This window comes from Salmo trutta, chromosome 8, assembly GCF_901001165.1.
Source record: "Salmo trutta chromosome 8, fSalTru1.1, whole genome shotgun sequence".
NCBI classification, from domain to species: Eukaryota; Metazoa; Chordata; class Actinopteri; order Salmoniformes; family Salmonidae; genus Salmo; species Salmo trutta.
Window position 1 is genome coordinate 6,999,341 of NC_042964.1, and position 16,754 is coordinate 7,016,094.

Here is a 16,754-nt window from a genome sequence, read left to right on the forward strand (position 1 = left end):
GCGGACAGCCAAGACAATGCAGGAGTGGCTTCGGGACAAGTCTCTGAATGTCCTTGAGTGACCCAGCAGCTCTGGCGACTCCTGACTTGCGGGCGGCTCTGGCGACTCCTGACTGACGGGCGGCTCTGGCGACTCCTGACTGACGGGCGGCTCTGGCGACTCCTGACTGACGGGCGGCTCTGGCGACTCCTGACTGACGGGCGGCTCTGGCGACTCCTGACTGACGGGCAGCTCTGGCGACTCCTGACTGACGGGCGGCTCTGGCGACTCTTGACTGACGGGCGGCTCTAGCGACGTCGGACTGGGATGACGCACTTGAAGCCTGGTGCGTGGTGCTGGTACTGGTCGTACCAGACTGGGAACACGCACCTCCAGGCTAGTGCGGGGAGCGGGAACAGGACGAGTCGGACTGGGCTGATGCACTTCCGGGTCCGCACGAGAGACAGGAACTGGAAACACCGGGCTATGGAGGAGCACAGGCGGTCTTGATCTTACCTCCTGCACAACCCGTCCTGGCTGGATGGAACTAGTAGCCCTGTACGAGCGGGGTGCTCGTACAGGGCGGACTGGGCTGTGCAGGGGCCTGATGGTTGCCGTTCGTAGAGCGGGAGTTGGGTAGCCTGGTCCTAGGAGGCGTACCGGTGACCAGATGCGCTGCGCAGGCATCCTCCTACCAGGCTGGAAGCCCACTCTAGCACGGCACCTGCGAGGGGCTGGAATAATGCGCACCGGACTGTGCGTGCGTATGGGTGAGATAGTGCACTCTTCAGCGAAACATGGCGCCCTCCACCTCATACGCTCCTCCATATAACCACGGGTAGCTGGCTTCTGGCTCTTCCTTGGCCTAGCCAAACTACCCGTGTGCCCCCCCCAAAAAAATTATTGGGGGTGCCTCTTGTGCTTCAACGCCAGTCGCGTTGCTCGGTAACGTTCCCGGTCCTTACCCGCCTTTCTCCATGGGCCCTCTCCGGCCATAACTTGCTCCCATGTCCATTTCTCCCTTTTGCTCAACTCTAATTCCCTCTGTTCCTTACAGTCCACCTGTCGCTCCCTCCTCTGCTGCTTGGTCCTTTGGTGGTGGGAGATTCTGTCAGGGGCTTCGTCGTCGTCAGACGATATGGCCAAATCATCGTCGGAAAATGAGGACCAATATGCAGCAGAATTATGAATGTTCATCTTGAAGTTTTATTAACTCAAAAGTGAACACAAAATAATAAACAACGTACTCACGATCTACTAGACAGTCCTGTTAGATTCACACACGCTAAACAAGAAACAATCTCCCACAAATGACAAACACAAACACACCCTAATATATGGGACTCTCAATCAAAGGCAAAGAGAAAACACCTGCCTTCAATTGAGAGTCCCAACCCCAATTAATCAACCATAGAAACAAACTCACTAGACTCCACATAGAAATACAAAAACATAGACCATAAACCAAAAACCCGGAAATACTAAATCAAACGCCCTTTTACCAAAACACCACCCCGAACCACATAAAACAAATACCCTCTGCCACGTCCTGACCAAACTACAATGACAATTAACCCTTATACTGGCCAGGACGTGACAGGAAGAATACTTTACCAAGTTATCTAGCTGAATAAACTAAGTTTGAGCCTATTCCTGGAAACATTGAACCACTGTAGTTTACATAAATTATAATTTCTAAGTGGAAGTTGGAATAGTTATATTTGAGTGTTTCAGCTAATGGTTAGTGAGGGTGGCCCTGCTCTCTTGCTTCCCCAGTTGTTTAGTTCATTTTCTTTCCAATCTCCTGTAGCCTGTCAACTATGTGTCTGTCTATCCCTGTTCTCTCCTCTCTGCACAGGCCACACAAATGCTTCACACCGCATGGCCGCTGCCACTCTAACCTGGTGGTCCCAGCGCGCACGACCCACGTGGAGTTCCAGGTCTCCGGCAGCCTCTGGAAATGCCGGTCTGCGGCCAACAAGGCAGAGTTCATCTCAGCCTATACTACCCTCCAGTCCCTCGACTTCTGCTACTCCTACTGCTCTCTCCTCGTCTGACCACGTGTTCTCGCATACCCCGAGAGCATCTGGTCAGCGGGGTGGCGGTACCGGAATCCTCATCTCTCCCAAGTGGACATTCTCTCTTTCTCCCCTGAGCCATCTGTCTATCTCCTCCTCCATGCTGTCACAATCACTAGCCCATTCAAGCTTAACATCCTTACCATTTATCGCCCTCCAGGTTCCCTTGGAGAGTTCATCAATGAGCTTGACGCCTTGATAAGTTCCTTTCCTGAGGATGGCTCACCCCTCACAGTTCTGGGTGACTTTAACCTCCCTACGTCTACCTTTGACTCATTTCTCTCTGCCTCCTTCTTTCCACTCCTCTCCTCTTTTGACCTCACCCTCTCACCGTTCCCCCCTACTCACAAGGCAGGCAATACGCTTGACCTCATCTTTACTAGATGCTGTTCTTCTACCAATCTCACTGCAACTCCCCTCCAAGTCTCCGACCACTACCTTGTATCCTTTTCCCTCTTGCTCTCCTCCAACACTACTCACTCTGCCCCTACTCAGATGGTATTGCGCCATCGCAACATTCGCTCTCTCTCTCCTGATACTCTCTCCTCTTCCATCCTATCATCTCTTCCCTCTGCTCAATCCTTCTCCAACCAATCTCCTGATTCTGCCTCCTCAACCCTCCTCTCCTCCCTTTCTGCATCTTTTGACTCTCTATGTCCCCTATCTTCCCGGCCGGCTCGGTCCTCCCCTCCTGCTCTGTGGCTTGACGACTCATTGCGAGCTCACAGAACAGGGCTCCGGGCAGCCGAGCGGAAATGGAGGAAAACTAGCCTCCCTGCGGACCTGGCATCTTTTCACTACCTCCTCTCCACATTTTCTTCCTCCGTTTCTGCTGCTAAAGCCACTTTCTACCACTCTAAATTCCAAGCATCTGCCTCTAACCCTAGGAAGCTCTTTGCCACCTTCTCCTCCCTCCTGAATCCTCCTCCCCCTTACCCCCTCCTCCCTCTCTGCGGACAACTTTGTCAACCATTTTGAAAAGAAGGTTGCGACATCCGATCCTCGTTTGTTAAGTCAAACGACACTGCTGGTCCTGCTCACATTGCCCTACCCTATGCTTTGACCTCTTTCTCCCCTCTCTCTCCAGATGAAATCTTGTGACTTGTGACGGCCGGCCGCCCAACAACCTGCCCGCTTGACCCTATCCCCTCCTCTCTTCTCCAGACCATTTCCGGAGACCTTCTCCCTAACCTCACCTCGCTCATCAACTCATCCTTGACTGCTGGCTATGTCCCTTCCGTCTTCAAGAGAGCGAGAGTTGCACCCCTTCTCAAAAAACCTACACTCGATCCCTCCGATGTCAACAACTACAAACCAGTAGCCCTTCTTTCTTTCCTCTCCAAAACTCTTGAGTGTGCCGTCCTTGGCCAGCTCTCTTGCTATCTCTCTCAGAATGACCTTCTTGATCCAAATCAGTCAGGTTTCAAGACTGGTCATTCAACTGAGACTGCTCTTCTCTGTGTCACAGAGGCTCTCTGCACTGCTAAAGCTAACTCTCTCTCCTCTGCTCTCATCCTTCTAGACCTATCTGCTGCCTTTGATACTGTGAACCATCAGATCCTCCTCTCCACCCTCTCCGAGTTGGGCATCTCCGGCGCGGCTCACTCTTGGATTGCGTCCTACCTGACAGGTCGCTCCTACCAGGTGGCATGACGAGAATCCGTCTCCGCACCACGTGCTCTCACCACTGGTGTCCCCCAGGGCTCAGTTCTAGGCCCTCTCCTATTCTCACTATACACCAAGTCACATGGCTCTGTCATATCCTCACATGGTCTCTCCTATCATTGCTACGCAGACGACACACAATTAATCTTCTCCTTTGCCCCTTCTGATAACGAGGTGGCGAATCGCATCTCTGCATGTCTGGCAGACATATAACTGTGGATAACGGATCACCACCTCAAGCTGAACCTCGGCAAGACGGAGCTGCCCTTCCTCCCGGGGAAGGACTGCCCGTTCCATGATCTCGCCATCAAGGTTGACAACCCCATTGTGTCCTCCTCCCAGAGTGCTAAGAGCCCTGGCGTGACTCTGGTCGTTCTCCGCTAACATCAAGGCGGTGACCCGATCTTGTAGGTTCATGCTCTACAACATTCGCAGAGTACAACCCTGCCTCACACAGGAAGCGGTGCAGGTCCTAATCCAGGCACTTGTCATCTCCCGTCTGGATTACTGCAACTCGCTGTTGACGGGGCTCCCTGCCTGTGCCATCAAACCCCTACAACTCATCCAGAACGCCGCAGCCCGTCTGGTGTTTAACCTTCCCAAGTTCTCTCACGTCACCCCGCTCCTCCGCACACTCCACTGGCTTCCAGTTGAAGCTCGCATCTGCTACAAGACCATGGTGCTTGCCTGCGGAGCTGTGAGGGAATGGCACCTCCGTACCTTCAGGCTCTGATCAGTCCCTACACCCAAAGAAGGGCACTGCGTTCATCCACCACTGGCCTGCTCGCCTCCCTACCTCTGCGGAAGCACAGTTCCCACTCAGCCCAGTCAAAACTGTTCGCTGCTCTGGCACCCCAATGGTGGAACAAGCTCCCTCACGACGCCAGGACAGCGGAGTCAATCACCACCTTCCGGAGACACCTGAAACCCCACCTCTTTAAGGAATACCTGGGATAGGATAAAGTAATCCTTCTAACCCCCCCCCTTTAAAGGATTTAGATGCACTATTGTAAAGTGTTTGTTCTACTGGATATTATAGGTGAATGCACCAATTTGTAAGTCGCTCTGGATAAGAGCGTCTGCTAAATGACTTAAATGTAAATGTAAATGAATACCTGGGATAGGATTAAGTAATCCTTCTACCCCCCCCCCCCCCCCCCACCCTCACCCCACAAAAAGATATAGATGCACTATTGTAAAGTGGTTGTTCCACTGGATATCATAAGGTGAATGCACCAATTTGTAAGTTGCTCTGGATAAGAGTGTCTGCTAAATGACGTAAATGTAACGTAAATGTCTATGTTGGTGGCCTCGGGGGGAAGCAAACCAACAATCCTGGTGTTGAAAGCACCATGCTCTACAAACTGAGCCACACAGCACCACAACACACATGACAGTTGGCAAGAGGCCACAAACAGATCTGAGACCAGGTTCATTACTGATGTCACATCATTGTGTGTTCCAGGAAATATCCTGGGTCTGGCTGGATGTGGTAAAGTTCCCCTCTGTCTAATTTGAGGAAGTTATGTAAAACGTAACTAAATCTCTGGTCAGCAGGACATGGTTCTACCTGGTACCAGTGTATCAGAGTCCTGAAGAGAGGAGTTGATTACACATTATGTCTAGATGTCTTTATCACTAAGGTAAAATGTGTAAAATAAACATTAAAATAATATAAAGTTGAAACTTCAAGAATCACAACTCTAGACCTATACTGTCAATCTGCAACAAGTATTTATTTGATCATCAGAAAAGACATCTTCATTAACCAATAAAAAACATGCTGAGACTACATTGGCTATGCAGTATGTAAACTATGGTCTAAATACATTTTCAATTAAAGAAAGTTACATTCCAATTAGAAAAACACATTGATACTTACAGTGCTGTGAAAAAGTATTTGCCCCCTTTCTGATTTTCTCTATTTTTGCATATTTTTGATACTGAATGTTATCAGATATTCAACCAAAACCTAATATTAGATAAAGTGAACTTGAGTTTACAAATAACAAAATATATTTATACTTATTTGATCTATTTAATTAACAAATGTATGCAACACCCAATTCCCCTGTGTGAAAAGTAATTGCCCCTTTACACTCAATAACTGGTTGTTCCACCTTTAGCTCTAATGACTGCAACCAAAGGCTTCCTGTAGTTGTTGATCAGTCTCTCACATTGCTGCGGAGGAATTTTGGCCCCCTATTGCATACAGAACTGCTTTAACTCAGCAATCATTCCCAAACCATCACACTACCACCACCATGCTTGACAATTGATATGAAGTTTTTTCTGTGGAATGCAGTGTTTGGTTTTCATCAGACACAATGCGACCCATCTAGTCCAAAAAGTTAGTTGAAGGAACCATGAGTTCTGCTCAGTATTAGAAAATTCTACAGGAGAATGACAGGCCATCAGTCTGTCAGATGAAGCTGAAGAGCAGCTGGGTCACGAAGACGGACAATGATCCAAAACACACAGTCAAGTCTTCATGAAAATGATTAAAAAGAAACATATTTGAAGTTTTGAAATTACCTGGTCAAATTCCAGAACTAATCCAAATTGAGATGTTGTGGCAGGACTTGAAACGAGCAGTCTACATGAAAATGGTCCCTTCATCTAATATTCTGTTTTCTTTGAAGATCAGATAACATTTAGCATCAAAAATATGTCAAAGATGAGAGAATTAGAAAGGAGGCAAATACTTTTTCACAGCACTGTATAATAACAAAACTACAGATAAGTAATTTACAGATATGATGTGTTAAAAGTCTATCTTGAGATCACTACCTGTAATAAACCAACCAAGTCAAGAAAATAATCAAGAAAACATCTCATGATAAAACACTATTAATGTTTATAATTAAACAATTTATTTAATCAAACAAACAGATCTGAGACCAGTGACAAATTGTCACATCCTGACCAGCAGAGGGAGCAATTGGATTAGTTTTGGTCAGTTTGTGGCAGGGTTTTTGTGTGTGTGTGAATGGTTGTGTTGGTGATTAGGACTCCCAATTGAAGGCAGGTGTGTTGAGTTGCCTTTGATTGGGAGTCCTATATAGGAGTGTGTGTTTTTCTTTGGGGTTGTGGGTAATTGTTTCTGTTCAGTGTGTTATGCTGTCAGTACTGTTGAGCTGTCGGTATTTTCTTGTTTTGTAGTGTTCCAGTGATCTTTTTTTGAATTAAATGATGCTGAACACTAACTCTGCTGCATTTTGGTCCACTTCTTCTCTCCATGACGACAGTTGTGACACAAATACAACAATGACAAATAAAACACATTTAATAAGGTTCAGAAAATACATACCAGTACAGATTATTAATGTAAATAAAAAAGAGAAATGTTAGGAGAACATTTTACATAATTACAGTTCTCTCTTTGTCATCATTCTCTTCATCTTCTTCTCCTCCTCTTCTTTATTGGGAGACCCCTCTTCCTCCTTGTGGAAGACCTTCCCATCAGGCTGCTTTTTCTCTAGAAGGCCAAAACCTAGGAAGAAACTTAGAGAGGAACCAGGCTATGAGGGGTGGCCAGACCTCTTCTGGCTGTGCCGGGTGGAGATTATAACAGCACAAGGCCAAGATGTTCAAATGTTCATAAATGACCAGCATGGTCAAATAATAATATTCACAGTTGTCGAGGGTGTAACAGGTCAGCACCTCAAGAGTAAATGTCAGTTGGCTTTTCATAGCCGATCATTGAGAGTATCTCTACCGCTCCTGCTGTCTCTAGAGAGTTGAAAACAGCAGGTCCGGGACAAGGTAGCATGTCCGGTGAACAGGTCAGGGTTCCATAGCCGCAGGCAGAACAGTTGAAAAGGGAGCAGCAGCACGGCCTGTGTATATGTGAATATGTGTGTACCTGTGTATATGTGAATGTTTGTAATTGTTTATTTTTTACATTTTTATTTAACCTTTATTTAACTAGGCAATGTTCTCAAGCTTATTATTGGGTTGCTATGGTAAAAAGGAATTAAGATCAACATAAACTCGTCAGTCATTGGGTGCTCTGCCCTCCCTCTCCTCTGTCACTGGGTGCTCTGACCTCCCTCTCCTCTGTCATTGGGTGCTGTGCCCTCCCTCTCCTCTGTCATTGGGTGCTCTGATCTCCCTCTCCTCTGTCATTGGGTCTCTGCCCTCCCTCTCCTCTGACATTGGGTGCTCTACCCTCCCTCTCCTCTGTCATTGGGTGCTCTACCCTCCCTCTCCTCTGTCATTTGGTTCTCTGACCTCCCTCTCCTCTGTTATTGGGTGCTCTGACCTCCCTCTTCTCTGTCATTGGGTTCTCTGACCTCCCTCTCCTCTGTCATTGCACTGTAATGTAAAACCCTTTCCACAGAGGGTTCTACATGGAACCCAAAAGGGTTATTATTCAAAGTGTTGTCATATGGATACAGTCGAAGAACCCTTTTGGAACCTTTTTTTCTGAATGTAGGATCCGCTCCCCAGTGTCCATGTCATTTCATTCATTATGTTCTGAAAGGCAAAACTGATCCTAGATCAGCACACCTAAGATGCTTGTGGTATGGTGTGGTAGTTACAGTATGTAGCTTGCAGGTCCCAAATCTGTTGTGCTGTCTGGCAACTCCTATGGTCATTGTCATTTCTAGCTTGATAATAACCAAACTACACTGAACAAAAATATGAACAAAAATATGAACAAATATATGAACGCAACACGTAAAAGTTTTTGATCCCATGTTTCATGAGCTGAAATAAAAGATCCCAGAAATTCTTCATAAGCACAAAAAAAGCTTATTTCTAAAAATGTTTTATTTATTTACAAACCTGTTAGTGAGAATTTCTCCTTTGCCAAGATAAACCATCCACCTGACAGGTGTGGCATATCAAGAAGCTGACTAAACAGCATGATCATTACACAGGTCCACCTTGTGCTGGGGACAATAAAAGGCCACTCTAAAGTGTGCCGTTTTGTCACACAAAACAACTCCACAGATGTCTCAAGTTTTGAAGGAGTGTGCAATTGACATGCTCAGTGTCCACCAGAGCTGTTGCCAGAGAATTAAATGTTAATTTCTCTACCATAAGCTGCCTCCAACATTGTTTTAGAGATTTTAGCAGAACGTCCAACCAGCCTAGCAACCACAGACACCATGTATGGTGTGGTGTGGATGAGCGGTTTGCAACATTGTGAACAGAGTGACCCCATGGTGGAGGTAGGGTTATGGTATGGACAGGTATAGTCTACGGACAGTGAATTAAATAGTATTTTTTTTTATGTTAATTTGAGTCCATGAAAATACTGTGACGAGGTCCTAAGGCCTATCTGTGACTAACAGTTATCTGTGACTAACAGTTATCTGTCACTAACAGTTATCTGTGACTAACAGTTATCTGCGACTAACAGTTGCATATCTGGATTCCCGGTCATGTGAAAACCATAGATTAGGGCCTAATTAATTTATGTTCAGTGTATTCGGGGAAAGTATAAAGACATCTTCAACTTTTCCTCATTTTGTTATGTTACATCTTCATTCTAAAATGGGTATTCTTTTTATCCTCATCAATCTACACACAATACCCCATAATGACAAAGCATAAACAGGTTTTTAGACATTTCTACAAATGTATAAAAATTAAAATTAAAAAAATACCTTATTTACATAAGTATTCAGACCCTTTGCTATAAGACTCGACACTGAGCTCAGATTAATCCTGTTTCAATTGATCATCCTTGATGTTTCTACTACAGTAATGATTGGAGGTCAACTGTGGAAAATTCTATTGATTGGACATGATTTGGAAAGGCACACACCTGTCTATATAAGGTCCCACAATTGGCAGTGCATGTCAGAGCGAAAAAACAGGTCATGGGGTCGAAGGAATTATCAATAGAACTCTTAGCCAGGATTATCTCGAGGCACAGATCTGGGGAAGGGTACCAAAATATTTCTGCAGCATTTAAGGTCCCCAAGAACACAGTGGCCTCAATTATTCTTAAATGGAAGAAGTTTTGAACCACCAAGACTCTTCCTAGAGCTGGCCGCCGGGCAAAACTGAGCAATCGGGGGAGAAGGGCCTTGGTCAGGGAGGTGACCAAGAACCCGATGGTCACTCTGACAGAGCTCTAGAGTTTCTCTGTGGAGATGGGAGAAAATTCCAGAAGGACAACCATCTCTGCAGCACTCCACCAATCAGGCCTTAACGGTAGAATGGCCAGACGGAAGCCACTCCTCTGCAAAAGGCACATGACAGCATGCTTGAAGTATGCCAAAAGGCACATAAAGACTCTCAGACCATGAGAAACAAGATTCTCTGGTCTGATGAAACCAAGATTGAGCTCTTTGGCTTGAATGCCAACCGTCACGTCTGGAGGAAACCTGGCACCATACCTACGGTGAAGCATGGTGGTGGCAGCATCATGCTGTGGGGATGTTTTTCAGTGGCAGGGACTGTGAAAGCCTAGTCAGGATCGAGGGAAAGATGAACCGAGCAAAGTACAGAGAGATCCTTAATGAAAACCTGCTCCAGAGCGCTCAAGACCTCAGACTGGGGGCGAAAGTTCATCTTACAACAGGTCAACAACCCTAAGCAGACAGCCAAGACAACGCAGGAGGGCTTCGGGATATGTCTCTGAATGTCCTTGAGTGGTCCAGCCAGATGCCGGAACTCAAACCGATCAAACATCTCTGGAGAGACTTGAAATACTTGTGCAGCGACGCTTCCGTCCAACCTGCCAGAGATTTTAGAGGATCTGCAGAGAAGAATGGGAGAAACTCCCCAAATACAGGTGTGCCAAGCTTGTAGCATCAATTCCAAGAAGACTCGAGGCTGTAATCACTGCTAAAGGTGCTTCAACAAAGTACTGAGTAAAGTGTCTGAATACTTACGTAAATCTAATATTTCAATTTTTATTTGTAATACATTTGCCAAAAATTCTAAAAACCTGTTTTTGCTTTGTGATTATGTGGTATTGTGTGTAGATTGATGAGGGGAAAAAAAACGATTTAATCCATTTTAGAATAAGGCTGTAAAGTAGCAAAATGTGGATAAAATCAAGGGGTCTGAATTCTTTCCCGAATGCACTGCAGACCATAATATAAAATATAATATAACCTTTCATCCAGAAGAAGTCAAGCATACGTTTTCCATATTTGTGGCCTAAGGGGAAACAAACCAACAATCCTGGTGTTGAAAGCACCATGCTCTACAAACTGAGCCACACAGCACCACAACACACATGAGAGTTGGCAAGAGGCCACAAACAGATCTGAGACCAGGTTCATTACTGATGTCACATCATTGTGTGTTCCAGGAAATATGCTGGGTCTGGCTTGATGTTGGAAAGTTCCCCTCTGTCTGGTTTGAGGAAGTTATGTAAAATGTAACTAAATCTCTGGTCAGCAGGACATAGTTCTAACTGGTACCAGTGTATCAGAGTCCTGAAGAGAGGAGTTGATTACACATTATGTCTAGATGTCTTTATCATTAAGGAGAAATGTGTAAAATAAACATTAAAATAATATTAAGTTGAAACTTGATGAATCACAACTCTACACCTATACTGTCAATCTGCAACAAGTATTTATTTGATCATCAGAAAATACATCTTCATTAACAAATAAAAAACATGCTGAGACTACATTGGCTATGCAGTATGTAAACTATGGTCTAAATACATTTTCAATGAAAGAAAGTTACATTCCAGTTAGAAAAACACATTGATACTTACAGTGCTGTGAAAAAGTATTTGCCCCCTTTCTGATTTTCTCTATTTTTGCATATTTTTGATACTGAATGTTATCAGATCTTCAACCAAAACCTAATATTAGATAAAGTGAACTTGAGTTTACAAATAACAAAATATATTTATACTTATTTTATCTCTTTAATTAACAAAGTTATGCAACACCCAATTCCCCTGTGTGAAAAGTAATTGCCCCTTTACACTCAATAACTGGTTGTTCCACCTTTAGCTCTAATGACTGCAACCAAAGGCTTCCTGTAGTTGTTGATCAGTCTCTCAAATTGCTGTGGAGGAATTTTGGCCACCTATTGCATACAGAACTGCTTTAACTCAGCAATCATACCCAAACCATCACACTACCACCACCATGCTTGACAATTGATATGAAGTTTTTTACTGTGGAATGCAGTGTTTGGTTTTCATCAGACACAATGCGACCCATCTAGTCCAAAAAGTTAGTTGAAGGAACCATGAGTTCTGCTCAGTATCAGAAAATTCTACAGGAGAATGACAGGCCATCAGTCTGTCAGCTGAAGCTGAAGAGCAGCTGGGTCACGAAGCTGGACAATGATCCAAAACACACAATCAAGTCTTCATGAAAATGGTTAAAAATAAACATATTTGAAGTTTTGAAATTACCTGGTCAAATTCCAGAACTAATCCAAATTGAGATGTTGTGGCAGGACTTGAAACGAGCAGTCTACATGAAAATGGTCCCTTCATCTAATATTCTGTTTTCTTTGAAGATCAGATAACATTTAGCATCAAAAATATGTCAAAGATGAGAGAATTAGAAAGGAGGCAAATACTTTTTCACAGCACTGTATAATAACAAAACTACAGATAAGTAATTTACAGATATGATGTCTATCTTGAGATGTCTATCTTGAGATCACTACCTGTTATAAACCAACCAAGTCAAGAAAATAATCAAGAAAACATCTCATGATAAAACACTATTAATGTTTATAATTAAACAATTTACTTAATAAAACAAACAGATCTGAGACCAGTGACAAATACAACAATGACAAATAAAACACATTTAATTAGGTTCAGAAAATACATACCAGTACAGATTATTAATGTAAATAAAAAAGAGAAATGTTTGGAGAACATTTTACATAATTAGAGTTCTCTCTTTGTCATCATTCTCTTCATCTTCTTCTAATCCTCTTCGTTATTGGGAGACCCCTCTTCCTCCTTGTGGAAGACCTTCCCATCAGGCTGCTTTTTCCATGTCACTTTGGTGTCTGCAGGTAACCCCTGCTCCTTCAGCTTGTTCCTTATCTGGAGAAACACAAAGACACACAGAGACCCACACTTTTATACCATCTATTGCATCTCGTCTATACCGGTCGGTCATGTCTCATCCATATATTTATATGTACATATTCTCATTCCATCCCTTTACTTAGATTTGTGTGTATTAGGTAGTTGTTGTGGAATTGTTAGATTAGTTGTTAAATATAGTTGCACTGTCGGAACTAGAAGCACAAGCATTTCACACACTCGCAATAACATCTGCTAACCACGTGTTTGAGAAAATGAGATTTGATTTGATTTCAATATTTCACACATGTACAAGTGTGTTTTAATATACATGTGTGAATTGGTAATGTGTTTTTGGATTTCCCACTCTCTCTGAGATACTCTTGGAGAGCGGGGTCATGGCCAGGATAGAAGGTCGTCCACAAACAGACTAGAACCCAGACCAGACAGGAGGACATCCACAACAGACTAGGACTTAGACCAGAGAGGAGGACATCCACAACAGACTAGGACCCAGACCAGAGAGGAGGTCATCCACAACAGACTAGGACCCAGACCAGAGAGGAGGACATCCACAACAGACTAGGACCCAGACCAGAGAAGAGGTCATCCACAACAGACTAGGACCCAGACCAGAGAAGAGGTCTCTACAGTTTGTATTATTACTGAGTTGGTTCTTCATGAACAGGGTGAAACTCACCTCTTGTAAGATGGCGTCCTGAACAGCAGGATCACTGAGGTTCAGATTTTGATCCTTTGGGGTCATCTTCATTCTCACCACCTGTCTCTTCAGTTGAGGTTTCTCAGGGTTCTCCACAGCTGGGTCTACAAGATAATACAATCCCACAATGACAGTAGTGAATCATTGGGCAACATTAGAGTTCCCCTGTCATCATAATATCAGGTAGATCAGGTGGAGAATATGGTAACTTACCATAGCAGATGAAATAATTGGTGTTGTCACAGAGATCATTTATCCATTCAGTTTTTTCAGAAAACATCAGAGTGCAGTTGCAACTCTGATCTGTTGAAGGATGTCCTGGCCACCAGTTTCTGAATGAGGAGTCACTCTGGTCTGACCATATCCAGGAGTCTAGAAACAGACCGATCCACACAGGAAGTCCCCTCAGTGATATCTTCTGATCTATCTCTGTGTTCTCAGTCTGGTTCCTCACACTGACCAGGTCTGTGTGATGCTGTCTGCAGTAACTCTGAGCATCTATCCAGGTCTTGTTCTCCTGAATTAAGACGTATGTTAGGTTGGTGCCTTGTTTTCCTGCAAAAGTCAAATGTAATAATCAATACAAATATCCATTGAAATATAATCTACTGATCATCTATAGTACATGTTCTCATTGATTTGATAACAGATCAATAACTTAAAGCTATCATGAGTCTATGTCTCAGCTCACTGGCAGCCCCAGCACTTAGAACAGGCTTCATTTACATTTTAGTAATTTAGCAGACACTCTTATCCAGAGCAACTTACAGCAGTGAATGCATACATTTCATACATTTTTTTCTCCGTACTGGTCCCCCGTGGGAATCAAACCCACAACCCTGGTGTTGCAAACACCATGCTCTACCAACTGAGCCACACAGGACCATCATTAGCATGTAAACACTCACCATCATAACAGATGAAGTGATGCTGGTCATCACAGGAGGTGTTGTTCCACAGCCCAGCTGTAATCATTAAAGCACAGTTACCATTTTGTGGTGTCCCAGTGTCCCAGTTTCTGAACTCAGTCTCACCCTCTCTGTAGAAACGTCTGCCTGCCAGAGACCAGTGCCACTTCATTGAGTCTCCCTTCTTCAGTCCGATCCATAACCAGTATTTAGAAACACCGACACTGGTAATCAGCCTGTTCAGGTCCTCCATGTCATCTACTGTAGCCAGATCAGTGTAATGTGCTCTGCAGTAACTCTGGGCATCAGTCCAGGTCACAGAGTTGTTAATGAAGTGATACTGATGAAGACATGAGGAAGGTGTGTAGAACCCTGTTAACAGAATAATGGTTCATGAGGTACATTTTCTCCAGAAACTTCTCAACCCCAACCACACTATCTATGGATCTGTTAACATAAAGTACACACACACACACACACACACACACACACACACACACACACACACACACACACACACACACACACACACACATACACACCTACATCCATGTTAATAGTCTCTTCTGATTATAATGATTATGTCTATATCTATTATCTTCCAAAATGTAAGTCTGTTTATCTAGCTGTCTAATAACACATTCTGATTGAATGGCTTGTCCTGCACTTTGTAAAATCCCAGGGTGCATTGAGTGAATGTTGGAAAAAGATCTTGGTTCCTTTCTAAACACAGAAGTGTGAATGCAAAGAGGACTGTCCACAAAATAGGTGAAGTGAACAAGCAAAATAGTTGAGTCCTCATTCAAATCCAGGGGCAGAGTGAATACAAAGAGAACTGAGTTATGTTGCTCTCTTTTACACCAGTTCACTTTAAACAGGACTGAGATCAGTTATTTTAAACAGGACCATATGTGAAAACACCTAACAGAAATTAGGGCTCATAAATATTACAATTTATTCATTACTTTAGCAATATTTGATTTAACTTGTACTAAATAAATGATATATAAATACATGCCTATACTTAAGAGATATAACTGATAAATTGCCATAAGGTGGTCATCGAGATCATTTTGGGGACCAAATGGGCCCAATACGGACAGCCGATCCAAGAAGTCAGTTTATTACAGGAACAGTGAAGGCTGTCCTCATCAGATATGAGCTGCCAGCACTGGGCCAATGTATTGGGGATAATATGGAGCCGATTAGCAAGGAGGTATTGCTGAGACACACACACAGTAAACTGACCTGAGATTAGCAGGGTGAGATACCACAACGTTTCCATCACTGTGAAATTTAAAGGATATATGATTAAAATGAATGCACTTCAAGGTTGCAACACTTTACCAATGCAAACTGTCTTTCTCCTTCTTTACTGATATGACGTGACAGGACAGGTGAAGATAATGCTCCCCACATAGAGGGTTATCACCTGTTCAGAGACAGGAACAATCAGTGATTGTTAGGTTAGGTTTCTAAAGTATTGGAAGTGGGTAGTGGTGAAAAACCTCAACATAACGTTTCCAGAGAGTTAGAACACATGGTTGATTATTCTACACTGGAACCTTCAAAACTGGGAATAAAAAAAACATCTTAGAAATATAATAAACATTTCTCTATAATAAAATATGTTATATTTACAACATGATTCTACAATCCAAAATGGCCTTACCTGGTAATTGAAGAAAACTCACTTACTCTGTCTCTGTCTCTGTCTCGCTCTGTCTCTCTCTCTCTCTCTCTCTCCCTCTTTATCTCTCTCTGTCTCTGTCTCTTTATCTCTCGCTATATTACTCTCTCCCCTTTCTGTCTCTCTGTCTCTCCTACTGTGTGTATGTCATCCCATGTTTGTCCCTATATAAACCTTACACTGCTCCTCATTTGCTTGAATTTGTTATTCATCTCAATTTAAAACAAAACTGTGATGTAACATTCATCACACTGGATAAGGGATTGGACAGAACCAGAGAAGGAAACAGTTAGAGAGGCTATACAGAACATTTGCATGTGATGGTGATCTTGATTCAAAGTAGATAACCCACTCCTCTAGTCTAGTCTATTACCCAGAAATTGCCTCATTGTACAGAAAAGGGTTGAGTGGTTCAAGAATTGTTCAGGTGAGAGAGTGAGGCCTGATTTGATAGTGACTCTCCCAGGTAAAGCCACTTGACTGTAAAAGTACTGGAGGTACACCACAGAGACAGGCAGGAACCCAGTGGACCTGGTCTCAGCTCTCACTCTCTGAAAATGTGTTTTTTAAGACATATTGGGATTTTCAACCTGTTTATATTTGAATGTTATTCAGGGGAAATGGTGATGTTATGGTAAAAATATACACTGAGTGTACAAAACATTAGGAACACCTTCAGTTGCCCTCAAAACAGCCTCAATTCGTCGAGGCATGAACTCTACAAGGTGTC

General features: G+C 43.6%; 1 protein-coding gene and 1 long non-coding RNA gene across 2 annotated transcripts; both read right to left on the minus strand.

Moving 5' to 3' along the window:
- Nucleotides 1–12,376: 12,376 nt before the first annotated feature.
- On the minus strand, nt 12,377–14,401 carry LOC115199209 (macrophage mannose receptor 1-like). The gene is made up of 4 exons (XM_029761837.1): nt 14,335–14,401; nt 13,640–13,981; nt 13,406–13,530; nt 12,377–12,723 (listed from the first exon to the last, which is right to left on the minus strand). The coding sequence occupies exons 1-4, from the start codon at nt 14,399–14,401 to the stop codon at nt 12,601–12,603; spliced, it is 657 nt and encodes a 218-aa protein (XP_029617697.1). The 3' UTR covers nt 12,377–12,600.
- Nucleotides 14,402–14,464: 63 nt separating this feature from the next.
- Nucleotides 14,465–16,221, minus strand: LOC115198103 (uncharacterized). Its single transcript, XR_003879176.1, has 3 exons — nt 16,007–16,221; nt 15,583–15,621; nt 14,465–14,706 (listed from the first exon to the last, which is right to left on the minus strand). It is a non-coding gene; the product is annotated as an uncharacterized LOC115198103 (long non-coding RNA).
- Nucleotides 16,222–16,754: the final 533 nt, after the last annotated feature.

Bases quoted from the DNA above. Each gene is read 5' to 3' on its own strand.
- LOC115199209 (XM_029761837.1), bottom strand. From the start codon at position 14,401: ATGATTACAGCTGGGCTGTGGAACAACACCTCCTGTGATGACCAGCAT. The intron at 13,982-14,334 runs GTGAGTGTTTAC...TGACTTTTGCAG, and splicing joins TCACTTCATCTGTTATGATG to GAAAACAAGGCACCAACCTA. The intron at 12,724-13,405 runs GTGAGTTTCACC...GTGTTTCTCCAG, and splicing joins AGGACGCCATCTTACAAGAG to ATAAGGAACAAGCTGAAGGA.